The 19,469-nt window shown below is 31.3% G+C and overlaps 1 protein-coding gene across 7 annotated transcripts in view; it reads right to left on the minus strand.

The window, feature by feature from the left end:
* LOC143068005 (ectonucleoside triphosphate diphosphohydrolase 1-like) overlaps positions 1-19,469 on the minus strand; it is a 42,301-nt gene that overhangs the window by 8,684 nt on the left and 14,148 nt on the right. For 2 of the 7 annotated variants that reach the window (XM_076241736.1, XM_076241737.1), the window contains one exon: positions 416-749. In XM_076241736.1, the coding sequence (XP_076097851.1) occupies positions 416-746 (331 nt within the window). In that variant the 5' untranslated portion in view covers positions 747-749. The other 5 variants (XM_076241731.1, XM_076241738.1, XM_076241734.1 and 2 more) reach the window with 5 other exon arrangements.

Genomic DNA, 19,469 nt, shown 5'->3' on the forward strand with positions numbered 1-19,469 from the left:
AGAATTTAAACATGTTACACAGACTGTATATAAACGACTGATCTTTGAACAAATCTATAACTTTGACAATGACAATGTAATCTATTGGTGCTATATATTGGAACACATGAAATGTATAATCAGAAAGATACACAAAAATCGATGGTCCAAAAAAGTTATAAATCACATATAGTTATCAAAGGTTCCAGGATTATAATTTAGTACGCTAGACGCGCGTTCCGTCTACATAAGACTCATCAGTGACGCTCATATCAAAATATTTATTAAGCCAAACAAGTAAAAAGTTGAAGAGCATTGAGGATCCAAAATTCTAAAAAGTTGTGCCAAATACGTCTAAGGTAATCTATGCCTGGGATAAAAAAAATCCTTAGTTTTTCGAAAAAAATACATTGTAGCTACTATTATTTAATATTACCTGCTGTTGCTAATAGGTATAAAGATGTAGTACTGTGGACATTTTTTGGTATAATTTCCTTGACTCTTTCAATCATCCCTCCAATGTAATTGCTAATATTTCCCAATTTATCCACATAGTCTGAAATTCCAGGAGAATGTTTTTCACTTTCACCCACTTGTTTGATGTCTAAGACAGAATCTAAAGAAGTTCTAGGAGGCCATCGGTAGATTTTCAATTTTGTACTACTACTTCCGGCGTCTAATATAGCACCGTATTGCCAGTTTGAACTACCGTATGCAACTTCTGGTATAAATATCATTACGCACATAAGCAGGACAATTGTGCCCATTTCCTACAAAACATTCAAAGAGTTAGAACATTAGAGTACGCACAAAAGATCAATGCGTTTATCTTAGAACTCCGTATAATGTTTTCCTACAATTGACACAGATAGCAACCTTTATACTATTTATAAACAGTACAGTGATTATATGGGATTCTACTATCAGCCCTGTGTTTTCTGTGTTGAATTCATTACCTCGTTAAAACCCAATTAAAATTAATTTACCATATAAAATGTATATAATTACACAATTGTCTCTATATGATCTAAATACCAGTATTTGGTGAATCACTTGTAACACTATGTTAGTTGATAAAAAAATGGACAAATACCATTCAACTCTTTTGTCTCAAGTTTATAGCCGGACAATTCTCAATATCATCTAACTTGTATCACTTTTGTTTTAATTAATTTGTAAATTATGGAACTAAGATTCCAAATCACTCATGCAAAGTTGACTGTAGATTAATTTGGCCATTTATTAAAGGTCATATTTTGTCATATAAATCCTAAACTGTATACGTAAATATACAAATACGGTTTTCAAACGTTTAAGTTTGAGCAGTCCTTTTGTAGGGTTATATAGAAAAGCTCTACGAAGTTTATTAAGAGGAATTTTCATATCTGTATTTTAGATACTTTATGAACAAAATATGAAACAGACAAACTTCTCTACCGTTTGAAAGTTTTCTTTTTATATTCCATTAAAATATAAAAAGACGGTTTATTTATTTTTTTTTATATTCAATATACGTTAGTTCAGTTTGTATGGAATAATGGTCCAGGCTTGCAAAGATAAAAGTTTTCATTCCAGAAACAACACGAAATATGGAATATGTATAATGCATTTTATCTAAAGATAAGCTGCAACATGAAATCATCAATTGAAAAAAAATTGAGTCTGACATCTATTGAATTTATCGAAAAATGAAAAAAAAAGAAACTCAGGCCCAAACTTCATCAGATAAAGCTTCGATAAAAGAATGTTGTTATTATATTAGGTTCCCCTTTGTCAAATAGCTCGTAACGTATCTTTATATTTATACCTTGGCTTTGAGTGTTTCTGATAAAGGTAAATCAAATGTTAATTTCTTTTAATATATGCCTCATTCATTCATGTGATGTTGTATGAACTTGTCCCTTCTGGTATATATATACAATAATAATACCACGTTTACCAAATATTAAGTTATGCAAATTGTAATACTACATGTACATGCCCAGTAAATATCCATACAACACATCTTCATTATAATAAAAATGGTAACAAAGAAAAAAATTAAGAAAATCAAAGCAAGCAAGTTTCCTGTAATAACTATGACACACATAATTATACTTATGAATCAAATTTTACGTGGCATTCAAACCTAACGTTGTAGAATTTTATATCAGCTCACACAACTCAGCAAACTCTCCCGAAACATGGATTTAATGACCGGACGGGAGTGTAAGTTTTGAGAGGGGGTTCTGGTGTATTTGGAAATCCTTAAAGTAATTATAACACATTGATATCCAAATGAATAAGGAGTGACATGTATCAAAGATAACAATATGTTAGGTTCTAGGGTAAAGGAGTAGGCCCAGTAAGACCCATTTTTGGCCCCAAAATATAGCAGTTTTACAAAATTGTTAAATTGTAAACTTTAAGTTATTTATTGGAAAGTAGAATGCTTCTGCTACATAAATATGTGCTTCTTTTGACAATACAATGCACATATATCGAGTATTAGCATCATTAAGTCATGCTAAATTACTGAAATCGTAACAATTTAAGCTTTTAAGTTAAATTGTAGACGGTTTCTGTCTTAAGGGCATACGATACAGATTTGATCCTGTATTTACAAATTCGTGAAAATTTGCATATACTTAGTAGGCTATTTTTGACCTGATTAATTCAAATATGTAATAAAAAATATACCTTCATATGCTACTTTTTGAGTAAAATGAGGTCGAAATTTTGTATATTTGCTTAAAATTCAGATTTGTGGTCGTAATTTCTTTTTCGAAAGAAAGACATAACTTTTTTGTTATAAAAGATAAACACAAATTGTTTTTTGTTAAATAATCGGTAATTTCTGTATTTTATAACTATCCTAAAAAATTATGCATTTTTAATTCAGAAATAACTCATATTTATCAAATGTTCATGAATTGAGGAAAATACATCATTTTTTGCTGCATGTTAATCAAAATTTAAAAAAAACCTCTATTTACAGTTTTATAAAATTTGGGTCACATAATCTCCCTGCAAAATGAAACAAATTGCTGTTTTGAAAAATAGGGGTCCATGAACTCGTTTTCAAATTAAATCAGTTTAAATGATAAAAATCAGTCGAAAAATGCATCTTTTCCCGATATGTCACAGTTTGACGTCGCGAAAATAACATTTTACTTTAGCAACGTCATTACCTCCCCTGTAACTGTATCGTATGCCCTTAAATGGAAGTTGCCGCATTTGTGTTCATTCTTAATATTGAAATGTAAGTTGTATTTGATGATAATACATAACATATATAAAGGTAAGGATGAACACGGATGCGGCGCGGCCACTTTCAATTTTGACAAAAACCATCTGAAAAGTGACATTTTTTGGCATATTTGATAGATTTTTCATATTTAATCTTGAATCGGAGCGTTTTTAATGATTCAATCAGTTAAAGTCTTTTACATAAACTAATTGAATCAACTGAAATAGTGTTTAAAAAGTGTCCAAAATCTTTCGTCAGATGAACCTGAAATTTGAGGCCAAAATCGTAAGGGTCAATTATAAGAGGAAAACAACGAAACAACAGAAACACTCAAGTGCAACAAAAACAAACGCCTATGCAACATACATAGAAACGAACTTATTAAAATAAGGAATTTCCGCTTTTCTTGTGTGACTTTATATTCAAAAGAAACCAAGATGACTGAAGGACTCGTGTACTGTGGAGAATACAAATATTTTGACATTTATATATATACATTAAAACAAACAAATAATCTACGCTAAACAGGGCACTATTTCACCCTATCAAAATACCTATCAATTAACGGTAAACTCTATCTCCAAAACAAATAAAAATATAGCAACAAAATATATATATTTTTTTTAAATTCTTTTGAATGTTCATTTAGTTTATTTCGTAATAGAATAGAAAATTGTAAAGGCTGCAAAAATATAGAGAAATCACGATTTATCGAGAGAGCATTATTTATAAAAACTTAAATATTTGAAGATAAAATGGATATATATGTACATATATATCTTAAACCCATAATGTATAGGTTTCTTGAAACAATGCGGAGGCAATAAATTTATTCCAATGTGTAAATATTGGTAGCTAAATAAATATTTGTTTTGTTGAAACATTCCAAATTGACACTGAACAAAGCATCAAACTTGTACAGCTTAACAGTCGCGCGACTAGACACATGGTTTTTTGAATCATTTCAATGTTTTTTAACGCAGCAAAACCATTGTCAATACCATTTCAAGCTTTTTACAGACGTATAATAAAAAGATAAAGAATGTAATAAGCCATAAATGATTTATACAAATTCAAACGGAAATGTCAAATTGCAGGTATAAATTAACGTTCTATTTGCTAATGTCAAATTAGCGGCATTCATTTGTCTTGCATTAGGGACATTTCAAACTTTTTTCACACTCACAAAATATTATTATGAGTTTGAAAATAATGTTTCAAAGTTCATTTTCAGTTTTTTCGTTGTTGAAAAATGTTCATCTACGATGGTTTATCAAATAAAAGTAGAAGTTAAAAGTATTGCAATGTGCTATCCATTAATTCAGTATATCAGTATACAATAAAGGACAAAAACAAACACTATTGCTGACTGCTTTGTCAGCTGGTTACAATAAGAATGTATAAACAGCTTATAATTCCATTACATAAATGTTATTTAAAGCATATGTAAAATATGTATTAGTGGTGTGTTGTCCATCAGGATCCGTAATTGGAACACAATATATTCTTCATTTATTGACAAATAAATGTAAATGTGACAAATGAATACTTGGTCAGAATTATTTTCTGCTTTTGAAGACAACTTTTGACACAAACAAAAATTACCGTGGCAAATGAAACGATAACATTGTCGACACTCTAGGTCTCACTCCTTATGGTGTGCATGCGATTATTTCATTGTTTTCTTTGTTACTAAGATTATATTCGTCTTGAATATCGATAAACTACTGTACCCTTAATATAAAATTACAAGGCTAATAAAGAAAGAGTTTACATGAAAAACTTCAAGGTCTTATATGTTTAAGCTTACTTTGTAACACAGAGAATTATGTTTCCAAAGGACATAACTCTTTTAAAAATTATTGATCGGCACTGATTTTCGAACTTGTCAAAGACATTGCTGATATAAACCTATGATATAAGTTTCATTAAAAATTTGACAAGAATTGAACATATGAGAGCGCCAAGGGACATAACTCTTTAAAAAAATTTTGATCGGCACTAATTTTCGAACATGTTCGAGACATCGCTTATGTAAACGTATGATATACTATTAAGTTTAATAAAATCTCAAAAAGTATCATTCGGGCACTCCGGCTTCCTCCATCAATTAAAACGGGCCGCCACGAAATAGCCTAAATGCGGTGCTTAAAAGTGGCGTTAAAACACCAAAAATTAAAATTAATCAAACAGTTTCAAATGTATGTGAAGGAAACAAAATAACTTTAATTATTGTTCTTATCTTTGAGTTACCAATTACCAATTGACGAAAAATTGTTCGAATGCTTAAAAGCCACTTACATCATTGAACATGCAATACCGGATGACCGAGAAATCTGTCGTTCCTACACAGAAAGCTCAAGTTATGTAGTATGATTTAATACAGTAGCTAAATCACTTTTCTTGGTTACATTACATATTCCTTGTGAAATAGACCAGATGTCATTTTACCATTCTGCTCACTTCTCAATTATTTACTCCATCAACAATTAATGATAACAATTGCCTCTAATTTTCAATTCGAAGCTGATACTCAATATCCAATCCTAAATTGGAAAGTTCGAACTTTGAATACACACATAATTATGAATACACATATACAGTATTTGTATGTCCAAAAAAACTAAACACTATTTTAACTCCATCGCGATGTTCCGCAACTTTTTCTAACATTGACGTATTTAGATTTATTGTAATATAACATGTCAACATGACCTGGATATCGAGGTGCATTACACGTTTCAATAAATAAACAATCCTCTTCCGCATAATTTTTATACCGCTTCCTCAAACTTTTTGCCTTCTTTTTCGCAATCAATGTCAATAGAACAATTAAGTAAGTTTCCGCATGTATTGGAAAAAATTCACACGGATGTTTCTATCACTTTAATATCGGTTTAATCATGATAAAATTTCGATATCATAGATAAACTGATGAAAAAATTCTAGGAAACATTTTAACGACCAAACTATTTTATTTTCCGCAATTTTCCGCATTCTGTGCCATTGAACCATAACTAGAATACAATAAACTAAATTCAGATAAAATGAAGCTGAATAAATAATTTAAATCCTTGATATTTGTTCTTAGACGATCATTGGCATACGTACCATATTCCCTTATTTATATCTTATCTAAAATTTTCGAATTCTTAGACCAATTAACAAAATAGTCATATATTTGTTTTAATAAACAAACCTTGTTTTGGGGAAAATTTAATCTTTACGTTGACTTATACGGAAATGTTGTTTGTCGATATTCGTTTCCTATTTGGCTGTGTCATCTGTTTAAATAAAAGGCCTTTTATATTTATAACTCTCAGCTGGATTCATTAATGATGCCGTATGGATATACAACTCTTTCCTTTAACATTGTTTGACGAAGACATACATGTTTAAAAATAGTATTAGATAAAACAGATGTCTCGTCGTATGGTACAAAACCCTAAACACCCATCGCCATAAATTGTACAATTTTTCTTTGGCACTTATCTTGTAATTAAGTTCCGCCTTTTACTTTGGATCATTATACTTTTTGCATTATATATTAAGTATAATGTACTTGAGTCTTGTCCATTTACTTTGATAAAATGCAATATGTGCAATTAGAAACATAATCAAACTTTATTTATATACACAAAGTACACTTGAAATTACTTAAGCTTTAATCCTAATCAATATATCAGTTGCTGAATGGGATGTGTTCTCATGTTGATTAAAATGTCATTTTTAAATTTATGCATTCATGGTTTTATGAGAATAAACTATCTATCTGTTGAAATAAATTAACAGAGAAAAGCTTTGAAAACAAATATTATAATATTGAAAATACAATTTTCAATTCATATAAAAAGATAAGGTATCAACGATGACATTTTAAAGTATGATTTATGCTATAGAGAACAGATCAGTAATTCCTTGTCAAAGATTGAGTAATGTCAGTTTCTTTAACAAAAACCTTCAAACACACACAAACTTGATTTGGAATAAAACATACATTTAATAGAGATCCGATCATACATTTGCAGTTTTTGTGTTTAAAATAATTAACGACAGACAGACTGCTAGATTGACAGCCAACAGACATGCAGGAACGATATGTCAAATCCACTTATAATCTGTCATTGAATATAACAGATAATATAGATGAATAAAAGTTAAAGTTGAACGGCAACAATTTTGTCTAACACTAATATATACATAATATTTTTACAATGAGATCTACGATAGAAAATTTATCTTGTGAATATTGAACCTCATATTGTAAGTCAACTGTATAAACATCCACCTATTCGCCTTTTATATCTAACCTTTTTATTCTCAGGAGGATTTAAAAAAATTTGGAGATTTTGATTTCATTTAAAAAGCAAAAAAAAAATATCAATTATTTTATGTGCATCAATTTTCTCGTGTTTAACTGATTTAAGTAATCAAGACTTACTTTGATAGTTTTAGTTATTCCTGTATAACAGTGGACATACAAACATGTGTTCAGCATATGGTACTTATAAATCAGTTAGATAAGCCAGAGATTACCTCAATATTAGTCTTATCTCTATCTTTCATAAAGTATCTATAGATATCACACGTAAAAGCAGCATAGTTGTCATAATGGTTTCAGTTGGAGGCATTATTTTTCCAGGATGGAAAACAAAGAAATTATTTAGTTTGGACATTAACTTAAATACAACCTGCTATTCATTTTTAAAATATCCGTTTCATAAAGATAGAGACGAAAATCTGTTTCTGTGACCTATTAATTTCACTAAAGTCATCTCTTAGATACTGTATTTTAAAAAGCTATTTCAAACAATAGCATGGAAGCTAACAAGATCACCAAGTAATGCCAAAATTTCATTTTCAATTTCAATATCAGTAAAAAGAACAGAGTTCAGTTGTCAATAAACTCATCATAGATACCAGGATTATAATTTTGTATTTGCGCCAGACGCACGTTTCGTCTATAAAAGACTCATCAATGACGCTAAAATAAAAATAAAACTGCATAGCACGTAGTTTATCTGTCCGTGGTCAATAACTAAACAAAACATTTCTTTCCTGTTTTTAAATTTATCTGAGTGAGTTGAAGACTTGAGAGCAATTTCTTACATATTCAATATTTCAAAAGGCATAACTCATTGATCATACTTGATCGGCAATTATTTTCGAAATTGTGCGTGACATTGCTGATATTAACCTTTGATTTGAATTTAATAAAAATATGGCAAAATGTGTACACTAGCGAGCGCTTACAATGCTAATGCCCACATAATTCATATTTCTAAATGCCCATATAATTAATATTTCTAAAGGACATTACTCTTTTAAAAATAATTGATCGGCACTGATTTTCATGTTTGTCGAAGACATTGCTGATACAACGAACCTAGCTATGATATAAGTATGATAAAAATCTATCAAGAACTGTAGACATGAAATCGCTAACGATGAAATATTCAATATAATAATTAAAGGATTCCAAGGGGCATAACTCTTCAATAAGTAATTCATCAGTACCTATTTTCGAATTCGTCCGAGACCTTGGTGATATGAACTTCAGATATAAGTTTAAAACATTATGACAAGAATTGTATATGTAAGAGTGATAACAAGACGCAAACGGGCAGTGATATAGTTTTCTAGATAAAAAGTAATACCATTTTTTGTTTGTTTAATGGCATGTATGTAGGACAATACACAATCTAGGTAATGAAAATAATACACCATTGTGGTCGGTTGATTTGTTCAGTCAAGCAGATACAACTTTCAGTCATTTGTGCTGAACAAGGTTAATTAAAGCATGTAAAATGTAGTTGTGGTTGGGAAGATGTAAAATAGGTATGTTCTTACTGTGGGTCCAGGGTAATTGTGTACAGTTTTAGTGATTTTACAAACTATCTGAAGCTGCTTGTTATTTTACAGAATCTTTCAGCGAAAAAACAAACTCCCCCAAATTTTATAAAATCACTGCAACATATACATGTCAGGTCGGCAAATTTATGTTATCCTTCCTACACTTAATCTTTAATTACCCCCAAAAATAAAGCTAATGTTTGATCTAGGTTTGTAACACACAGTGACACAATAAATACCTTGTCTTCTGTTGTCTTATTTGTCGGAATGGACGATAATATCACTTCAATATGAATGTAACTTATACGTCAAAATATGTGTCAACTATATGACAGACACAAATACACAAATATTTATGTAGTAATGTATCTATTATGATATCATTAATTATAATTAGATAATCTGCATTTACGCTGATTACATAATTAAGTCAAATTCCCGAATGATTTTATTTCTATATAGATGAATTAATCACGTTGCATTTACACAAAAAAAATAATGATGTAAATTTTATGAGATAAATTAAATTACATGTCTATCAGTTGATAAAAATGATTTCATATCAAATTATATATACTAATCAAGGCTCGAATCAAGGATACATTTCATATTTATTCTGTCAACGCACTCCACTATGGTTCCTTTGATTCCCTGGGCGTTTGTTGGTTACCTTTTTTTGTCTCTTGCTAATCGACAAAGGAACTTTTAAAATCGGTTTACTACTGTCGCCATAATACAAAATCAACCTAATCTCATTTACCATCGTCATAGTTCGAAGTAAGCAAGACAATGAAACTTATATGGTAGTACCCCTATAGTGGTATCATTCGATATAAACTCTTAAGATACCAGGCTTATAATTTTGTACGCCAGATGTTAAATAAATTGACCAAAACTTTTATATTTGAAACAACTATAATGCTGACATGATTCATCGTTGATATGGTAATATACTGTAAATTAAATGGCAATTAAAGGTAACAACTCATCAAATATAACCGGCTTATAAACGTGCGTTTTGTAAACATTAGACTCATCAGTGGTTCTAGAATAAAAGTTATTGGAAGACCGAATAAAATATAAATTTGGTGAGCATTGAAAACAAAATATTCCAAAAGTTTGAGTCAAATTAGAGGTAACAGTAGTTTCTCAATGGATACATGCATTACGCACTATTCCAATAAAAGATGCTAACCAAATGCCCAAATATTCTCAGGTAAACTTTGCATTAAAAATACATGCTGAAACTCGGACATAATTCAAGAGAAAAAGTACCTGCTTTGCATATAAAGGTTTCAGGGGCGGATTTATGCGGGGGCGTGGCGGGCGTGCCCCCCCCTAAAATTTGCAAAGCATGGATTGTCCTCAGCTCAATAAAGTATGTGAACAGACGACGAAAATTAATGTCGTCGCATTGCATCTGTTTTAACATTCAAAGAAGTATACAAAACAGTAAGTTTAACAGAATAAACGTGATAACTTGTTAACTGACCTACGGGTTATTTATAAGTTCTATAAATATTATATACTTCAAAGAAAGGTGTAAAACTTGGTACTGCGTTTGATGACACATATCATAGGCTTTTAGCAGTTAAAGTAAAACAATTGCCATGTGATGTGTAGTTGCGGATTTTATTAACAATTTCTTTGATACTCGAAGTTCAAAAACATCCCAACCTCACTTTCCCACGAAGTAGGTAAAAGTGCCCTACCCACGGTTGGGTTGGTTATTTTATCATTGCACGGCCAAGAAAACAGTCCAGGTTAGATTCTTTATAATGAAAGATAGAAATACTGGTTCAAGCGAAAGGTTAGTTTATTAATTTGTATCATTATTTGATATCTCTTTCAATATATGTTTCTCACTTGCAACCTGTAAAATTTGCCGAAGCATGCATAAACGGTGAAGGCCCCAACCCGTACTTCCGTATTACATATGATCCCATGAAAATAGACATATCTTCGTAATGATCTCATTCTGATTTAAGTCGTTTGCGTTAAAAAAAATGTATATAAAATTTTTGGCACGACCTCCGAAAACAACAAAAAGTAATTATAAAAAAAAATTATGAAAAGACAATTAAAAATTGCTAGCAAAACTATAAATTTTTGTTTTATTGATTAGGTGAGCTATTGTTGAGTCTATGAATAGAAGCTCACAGATTTCTTGTTAATTATGGCGATTGTAGATTGACAGGGGTGAATATATGCGGTATTAGCTTGAAACTATAATTATTCGCTAATTTTACCACAAATATTACACGCCACGTTTTGCTTGACAAGATATATCTACATTGCACCCTCTCTAGAAGAACATTTCAATAATTTTGATAATTATACATCAAAAAATTGTTATAAATTATAATTCCGAAAGAACTCGAAACATTGTACACGTAGCACGCAATCGATGTAAGGTCGGAAATGTGATCCATACTATAAACGGGTGGATATTGGATCAATATACCTATAATTTATGTAAATGATTCAGTATGTTTACCAACCTATGTATTGCGGTTGTCCACGCTGTTATGAAATTGATTCTATATAGTGTGAAGTTATGTTTCCAATTAATATATCATAAGGTCCAGTTTTCTGATATATCGCGTATTATACATCAGCATATCAAAAATGTTAGTGAGCAGGACGTTTTCGTTAATTTTACGTTTGAGTAAGCTAGACGCTAGTTTCGTATGCAGACAACCCATTAGTAAAGTAAGATCCAAAACAGGATGAAGGACTAATCAATTAAAAAAATGAAAAGTATGTAACGTCAAAAGTTGTTGAAAAACTGTCTTTATTTGCCTGGTTGTAAATATCTAAGTATCAGAACTAAAACTTATAAGATTTCATAAAAAATATGTCATGTTCCCGTACTGAATACTTGACTAGTGATACTAGAGGACCAAAACGTCCACTTGCAGTGTCATTTATGCTTAACATACCTTATCTTACTTTCCATAACATTTTTTCTATTTTAATCAAAGTAGATGTTTATCACAGAATAAAAGTCACATAATCAAAACAAAACCTTTATTTCACATAATGATGGTTTTATCTTCTTTTTAGTTCTGCATAAATAACTTACCGAAATGTTATTGAGTACTTTCCACTTACAATGTACAAAGAAAATAAGGAGACATTTCATGTCCGGAAATATATATTTTACAAAATTCATAATGATTTCCGTAACTTTGTATCGTGTAGATTTGTATAAATATATAGACAAATAAAATTAAGTGTATAATTGTTTCCGCGCCTTTGAATTATAATTCGTATGAAGTTATTCCGTATAGCCAATGAATTCTTCTCATGGGAATTGTCAAGATCCCAATTGCAATTTATATCATTACTGCCTCATTCAAATATGTATTTAATGTATTTTTTTTATGTATTTTAATTCATTCGGTTAACATTGTCATAAATTTAGGTCAATTGTGTCACGAATTCATAACTTCCCTGTTAATTTGTTTTTTATCAAATGAACAATTTTTCGAAATAATTGTTTAGGCCTTTTTTGTTTTTTCAAGACTCTTTATGACTTTAACATCGCGTTTGAATTTAGACTCCTGCTTTGATTCGAGTGCACTAATGTGAAAATGGCATGGGGATAATCCTCAACCATACGCAACAAAAACAAGCAACACCATGACCGAAGAAAAACGACACACACAACCAAACAACCTTAGAACGCAAGATGTTACTATGAAATCCAAATAAAGGCAACAGTAGTAAACCGCTGTTCGTAAGTCATAAAATCGATTGAGGGAAAACAAATCCGAGTAACAAACTTAAACTGAGGTAAACACATCAACTATAAGAGGAAAACAACGAAACAACAGAAACACTGAAGTGCAACAAAAAACCAAAACGACAATGCAACTCACAAACAAAAGAACTATAAGATGAAAACTGATTGAGCACGAAGAAAGTCACCAAAACCAAGGTAAACTCAGCTGTCAACGATGAATTAGCGGTTCCCATTGGCACTAGTCGAGATATTGGTGGCAAGTAAAATGAACCAAGTGGTAATGTCACAATATTAGAAACATAACAGAATTATGCTAATGCAATGTGTCTTTATTAAAGTACCTTTTATTTGATGGTTAACGTTTTAGTTTTATTATCAAGCAATAAGGAAGAAACGACTTCACGAATTATAATCATGTCAAGAATATGTGCACTATGCTCCTATTTCCGATCTGAGTCATTGCGTATTCTCCATGGTAAGGGGTAAAGCTTTTCCGATAATTTTATTCGAGAAAGCTGGAACGCTCGTTTCGCAATTTTAAAAGTTCCGTCACTGGTGTGCTAATTTTTTAATAACTGTAAAGATCATTTGAAAAGGAATGCTACGCGCGGGTCAAAAGTAAAATAACAAAAAATACCGAACTCCAAGAAAAATTCAAAAAGGAACGTCCTTTATAAATTGGAAAAATGAAAATCTCAAACACATGAACCGAATGGAAAACAACTGTCATATTACTAACTTAAAAATAATTAACATCAAATAATATCAAACATACATTTGGATAAAAGGTGCAAATAACATGCCAAGATATCGAATTTTGACTTAAAGTAATTATTTTATAATAGTTAGTCTTTTTATACCATTAGAAAAGGCCCATTGTAGAAGGGTCGCGTTTTTTTCAACCCTGTTTACCCCCCTCCCCCACCCCCCCCCCAAAAAAAACCCCGCATATTTTTTATATTGTCTTACTCAAAATTTCTTTTTATTCGTCATGTTGGAATACTATAACAAAAATAACATTTGTTTGTAAAACTTACATGTAATCTGTAACTAGATAAATAGTGAATAATTATCATATTAGTCTATCAATTTAACTTCTTATGTTCACCAAGACTTGACTGTACTAATTTTTTTTTCTGTCTATGAAGAAATAACAGCACACTGAATACCTCGCGTAGCCTGTTAGGTATGCACCACATTTTTTATGTTATTTCGAACATAAAAATCAGTTGAGGCAAACTAAAGTCAAATAACGGAAACTAATTTTGGGACGCACGCCAGCTCCAGGCAAGGGTACATATGTAAAACGCATCTGTCCACCGCGGTTGGAGCATAAAAATAGTCATTTTTTTTGTAATGACATCGAAAAACTATACTTTGGTTGTTCTTGGTTTTGCACATGCGTAAACAACGTAAACTTGTGTTGATCTAATTGATATTACGAAAGTCGTGATAATAAATAAATCTGCCATCTTTCTCGATTTATGATAGATTTCTCCCTACAGAGAGGTGTTGACCTAACTCTTCAAATCCGTTAAACACGCTTGTAATGGAGGTAAAAGGTCATTAAACACATATATATTAATTCCAAAACATGATATATTAGATTTAAAAAATGTTATGACATTTATAAGAGATGAAGTAGGGCCTCTTGCGGTTAAAATCTCCCAGGAAGATTTTAAGAAACTGGCAGTTAAGGTTACTTTAAAATACAAATAAATAAATAAATATAAACTATTTTCTCTGAGAAAACAATGCAAATTTATTATGAATTGACACTTTGTTTTTCATCTTTTAGCAATTCTTTATCTATAATTAATGACTTACAGTAAAATGTTGAACATAATAAGAGGTGCAATCAGTTATAAATATTGCGCATATATTATTCATGCTTGATTTCTTCTGTCTATTATAGATGTTATAACTTTCATACTCGGGCATAACCTGATCAGCTTAAATCTTTTCTGTTAAAATGCACATTTACTGATGAATAACTGAGAACCTGCGATTTGTTAAAATATTTAGAAGAAGCATTTAGATTATTTTTGGTTAATTCATGGAGATATAAATTACTTCATTGAGACAGAAACTAAACAAATACCAAATAAATACTGGCATTTTGAGGTCAATAAATCATTTTCAACATTAATTCCATATCTATATCATGTGTCGTCTAGAGACATTGTGAAAGAATTTAAAAAATCCTCGAAGATCTGGAATTAACCAATTAATACTTATTCTTTGAAGAGTAAAACACTAGGGCTTTAAAAAAACAAACCCCAAAAGATCGGTAGGAGCACTCTGTTGTTCAATTTCTCATTTTATACATAATTTGATCCCTTCCATTTTGACATTTTTTCGATTCCAAGGAGGAGGAGTTGAGAAATATCAACCTAGAACTGAGAAATGTCATAATGGAAATACGAAATTTCGAAATAGCATATCCCCAGGGGCGGATTTAGGCGGGGGCGTGGCGGGCGTGCGCGCCTCCCCTAAAATTTGCAAAGCATGGGTTGTCCGGACGTAATAAAGTATCCGACGAAAGCAAATGTCGTCGCATTCAATCTGTTTTAACATTCAAACAAGTATTACTATATAAAACAGTAATTTAACAGAATCATTTAACGTGATTACTAATCAACTGACCTTTTGTTTATTTAAGTTCTATAAACATGTTACACTTCAAAGGAAGGTGCCAAACGCGGTACTGCGTTTGATGACAAATATCATAGACTTTTAGCAGTTAGAATAAAACAATTGTGACATTGTAGTTGCAGTTTTAATAAACAATTTCTTTGATAATCGAAGTTCAAAAACATCCCTACATCACTTTCCCACGAAGAAGGTGAAAGTGCCCTACCCGCTATTTGGGTAACCGGTTGGTTATTTCATCATGGCACGACCAAGAAAGCAGTCTCAGTTAGACTCTTTCTTAAGGAAAGATAAAGATTATGGTTCAAGCGAGAGGTTAGTTTGTTAATTTGACTCATTATTTAATATCTCTGTGACAATAGAATGAAATTCAAAACAGTGTGGCTGTGGCCATTGATTGACACATTAAATTCATACATTGACTGGGACAATTTACGTGAACGTTTGTCTGTAACGACCACTGTTCACGACGTACCTACGATAGACATTTAAATTGCGGGGTGACCAAAGGATTCTTAACGCCTTTAATTATAAAATAATTCGAAAAATTAATCAGGAGTAACCTTTATGTTTTGATTTATATAATTGATATAAATCAAAACATCGTGTTATTTCTGATTAATTTTTCGAATTACGTTATTAAGGTGTTGAGAACCTTTGGTGACCCCATAGTTTAAGTGTCTTTAAAAAGTACATAGTGAGCAGTGGTCGTTACATACAAACGTTTACCTAAATTGTCCCAGTCAATGGATGAATTTAATGTGTCAATCAATGGCCACAGCCACACTGTTTTGAATTTCATTCTATATGATTCTCACTTGCAACATGTAAATTTTGCCGAAGCATGCATTAACGGTCAAGGCCCAAACCCGTAGGTACTACCGTATTACATGGGATCCCAAGAAAATAAGCACAATGAATATTTTAAGGATCTCATTTTGATTTTAGTGGTTAGCGGCCAATTTTTTTTGTTTTACAGTATGTAAAAAGTCCAGCACGACCTCCGAAAATAGAACAAAAATAAAAACACGTATTATGAATTGACAATTGAATTGTACCAGTAATAATTTTCGTTTTCAATATCTTATATTGGTCAGATGAGCTATCGTCATTTGCTTCGTCTCACTTTTTTATATGGAGAATCAGTTTGTGTACTCAGAATTGTTTCTATTCTACTTTTGTTCAGTCCCGTTTTCTGGTAAATATATAGAGGTAGTCAATAAACAGAAACTAATAGATTTTTTGTTAATATGGTTAATGTTCGTCTCACTTTTTTATATGGAGAATCAGTTTGTGTACTCAGAATTGTTTCTATTCTAATTTTTTTATAACTTAAAGATCATTTGAAAAGGAATGCTACGCGCGGGTCAAAAGTAAAATAACAAAAACGGAACGTCCTGTATAAATTAGAAAAATGAAAATCTCAAACACATCAACCGAATGGAAAACAACTGTCATATTACTAACTTAAAACATGCATTTCATTATGTAGATAATGAGGGGTTAAACCTGGTTTTATGGCTAGCTAAACCTCTCCTTGTATGACAGCTGCTTCGAATTTCATTATATTGACAGAAATGCTGCAATTGTAAAAATAATATCAAACATACATTTGGATAATAGGTGCAAATAACATGCCAAGATATCGAATTTTGACTTAAAGAAATTATTGTTTATAATAGTTAGTCTTTTTATACCATTAGAAAAGGCCCATTGTAGAAGGGTCCCGGTTTTTCAACCCTGTTCACCTCCCCCCCCCCCAAAAAAAAAACCCCGCATATTTTTTATATCGTCTTACTCAAAATTTCTTTTTATTCGTCATGTTGGAATACTATAACAAAAATAACATTTGTTTGTAAAACTTACATGTAATCTGTAACTAGATAAATAGTGAATAATTATCATATTAGTCTATCAATTTAACTTCTTATGTTCACCAAGACTTGACTGTACTAATTTTTTTTTCTGTCTATGAAGAAATAACAGCACACTGAATACCTCGCGTAGCCTGTTAGGTATGCACCACATTTTTTATGTTATTTCGAACATAAAAATCAGTTGAGGCAAACTAAAGTCAAATAACGGAAACTAATTTTGGGACGCACGCCAGCTCCAGGCAAGGATACATATGTAAAACGCATCTGTCCACCGCGGTTGGAGCATAAAAATAGTCATTTTTTTTTTGTAATGACATCGAAAAACTATTCTTTGGTTGTTCTTGGTTTTGCACATGCGTAAACAACGTAAACTTGTGTTGATCTAATTGATATTACGAAAGTCCTGATAATAAATAAATCTGCCATCTTTCCCGATTTATGATAGATTTCTCCCTACAGAGAGGTGTTGACCTAACTCTTCAAATCCGTTAAACACGCTTGTAATGGAGGTAAAAGGTCATTAAACACATATATATTAATTCCAAAACATGATATATTAGATTTAAAAAATGTTATGACATTTAAAAGAGATGAAGTAGGGCCTCTTGCGGTTAAAATCTCCCAGGAAGATTTTAAGAAACTGGCAGTTAAGGTTACTTTAAAATACAAATAAATAAAAAAATATAAACTATTTTCTCTGAGAAAACAATGCAAATTTATTATGAATTGACACTTTGTTTTTCATCTTTTAGCAATTCTTTATCTATAATTAATGACTTAAAGTAAAATGTTGAAAATAATAAGAGGTGCAATCACTTATAAATATTGCGAATATATTATTCATGCTTGATTTCTTCTGTCTATTATAGATGTTATAACTTTCATACTCGGGCATAACCTGATCAGCTTAAATCTTTTCTGTTAAAATGCACATTTACTGATGAATAGCTGAGAACCTGCGATTTGTTAAAATATTTAGAAGAAGCATTTAGATTATTTTTGGTTAATTCATGGAGATATAAATTACTTCACTGAGACAGAAACTAAACAAATACCAAATAAATACTGGCATTTTGAGGTCAATAAATCATTTTCAACATTAATTCCATATCTATATCATGTGTCGTCTAGAGACATTGTGAAAGAATTAAAAAAATCCTCGAAGATCTGGAATTAACCAATTAATACTTATTCTTTGAAGAGTAAAACACTAGGGCTTTAAAAAAAACAAACCCCAAAAGATCGGTAGGAGCACTCTGTTGTTCAATTTCTCATTTTATACATAACTTGATCCCTTCCATTTTGACATTTTTTTGATTCCAAGGAGGAGGAGTTGAGAAATATCAACCTAGAACTGAGAAATGTCATAATGGAAATACGAAATTTCGAAATAGCATATCGGATCCAGGGGCGGATTTAGGCGGGGGCGTGGCGGGCGTGCGCCCCCCCCCCCCCCTAAAATTTGCAAAGCATGGGTTGTCCGGACGTAATAAAGTATCCGACGAAAGCAAATGTCGTCGCATTCAATCTGTTTTAACATTCAAACAAGTATTATTATATAAAACAGTAATTTAACAGAATCATTTAACGTGATTACTAATCAACTGACCTTTTGTTTATTTAAGTTCTATAAACATGCAACACTTCAAAGGAAGGTGCCAAACGCGGTACTGCGTTTGATGACAAATATCATAGACTTTTAGCAGTTAGAATAAAACAATTGTGACATTGTAGTTGCAGTTTTAATAAACAATTTCTTTGATAATAGAAGTTCAAAAACATCCCTACATCACTTTCCCATGAAGAAGGTGAAAGTGCCCTACCCGCTATTTGGGTAACCGGTTGGTTATTTCATCATGGCACGACCAAGAAAGCGGTCTCAGTTAGACTCTTTCTTAAGGAAAGATAAAGATTATGGTTCAAGCGAGAGGTTAGTTTGTTAATTTGACTCATTATTTAATATCTCTGTGACAATATATGATTCTTACTTGCAACATGTAAGTTTTGCCGAAGCATGCATTAACGGTCAAGGCCCAAACCCGTAGGTACTACCGTATTACATGGGATCCCAAGAAAATAAGCACAATGAATATTTTAAGGATCTCATTTTGATTTTAGTGGTTAGCGGCCA

The sequence above is a fragment of the Mytilus galloprovincialis genome, chromosome 3 (genome assembly GCF_965363235.1).
Source record: "Mytilus galloprovincialis chromosome 3, xbMytGall1.hap1.1, whole genome shotgun sequence".
In the NCBI taxonomy this organism is placed as follows: domain Eukaryota; kingdom Metazoa; phylum Mollusca; class Bivalvia; order Mytilida; family Mytilidae; genus Mytilus; species Mytilus galloprovincialis.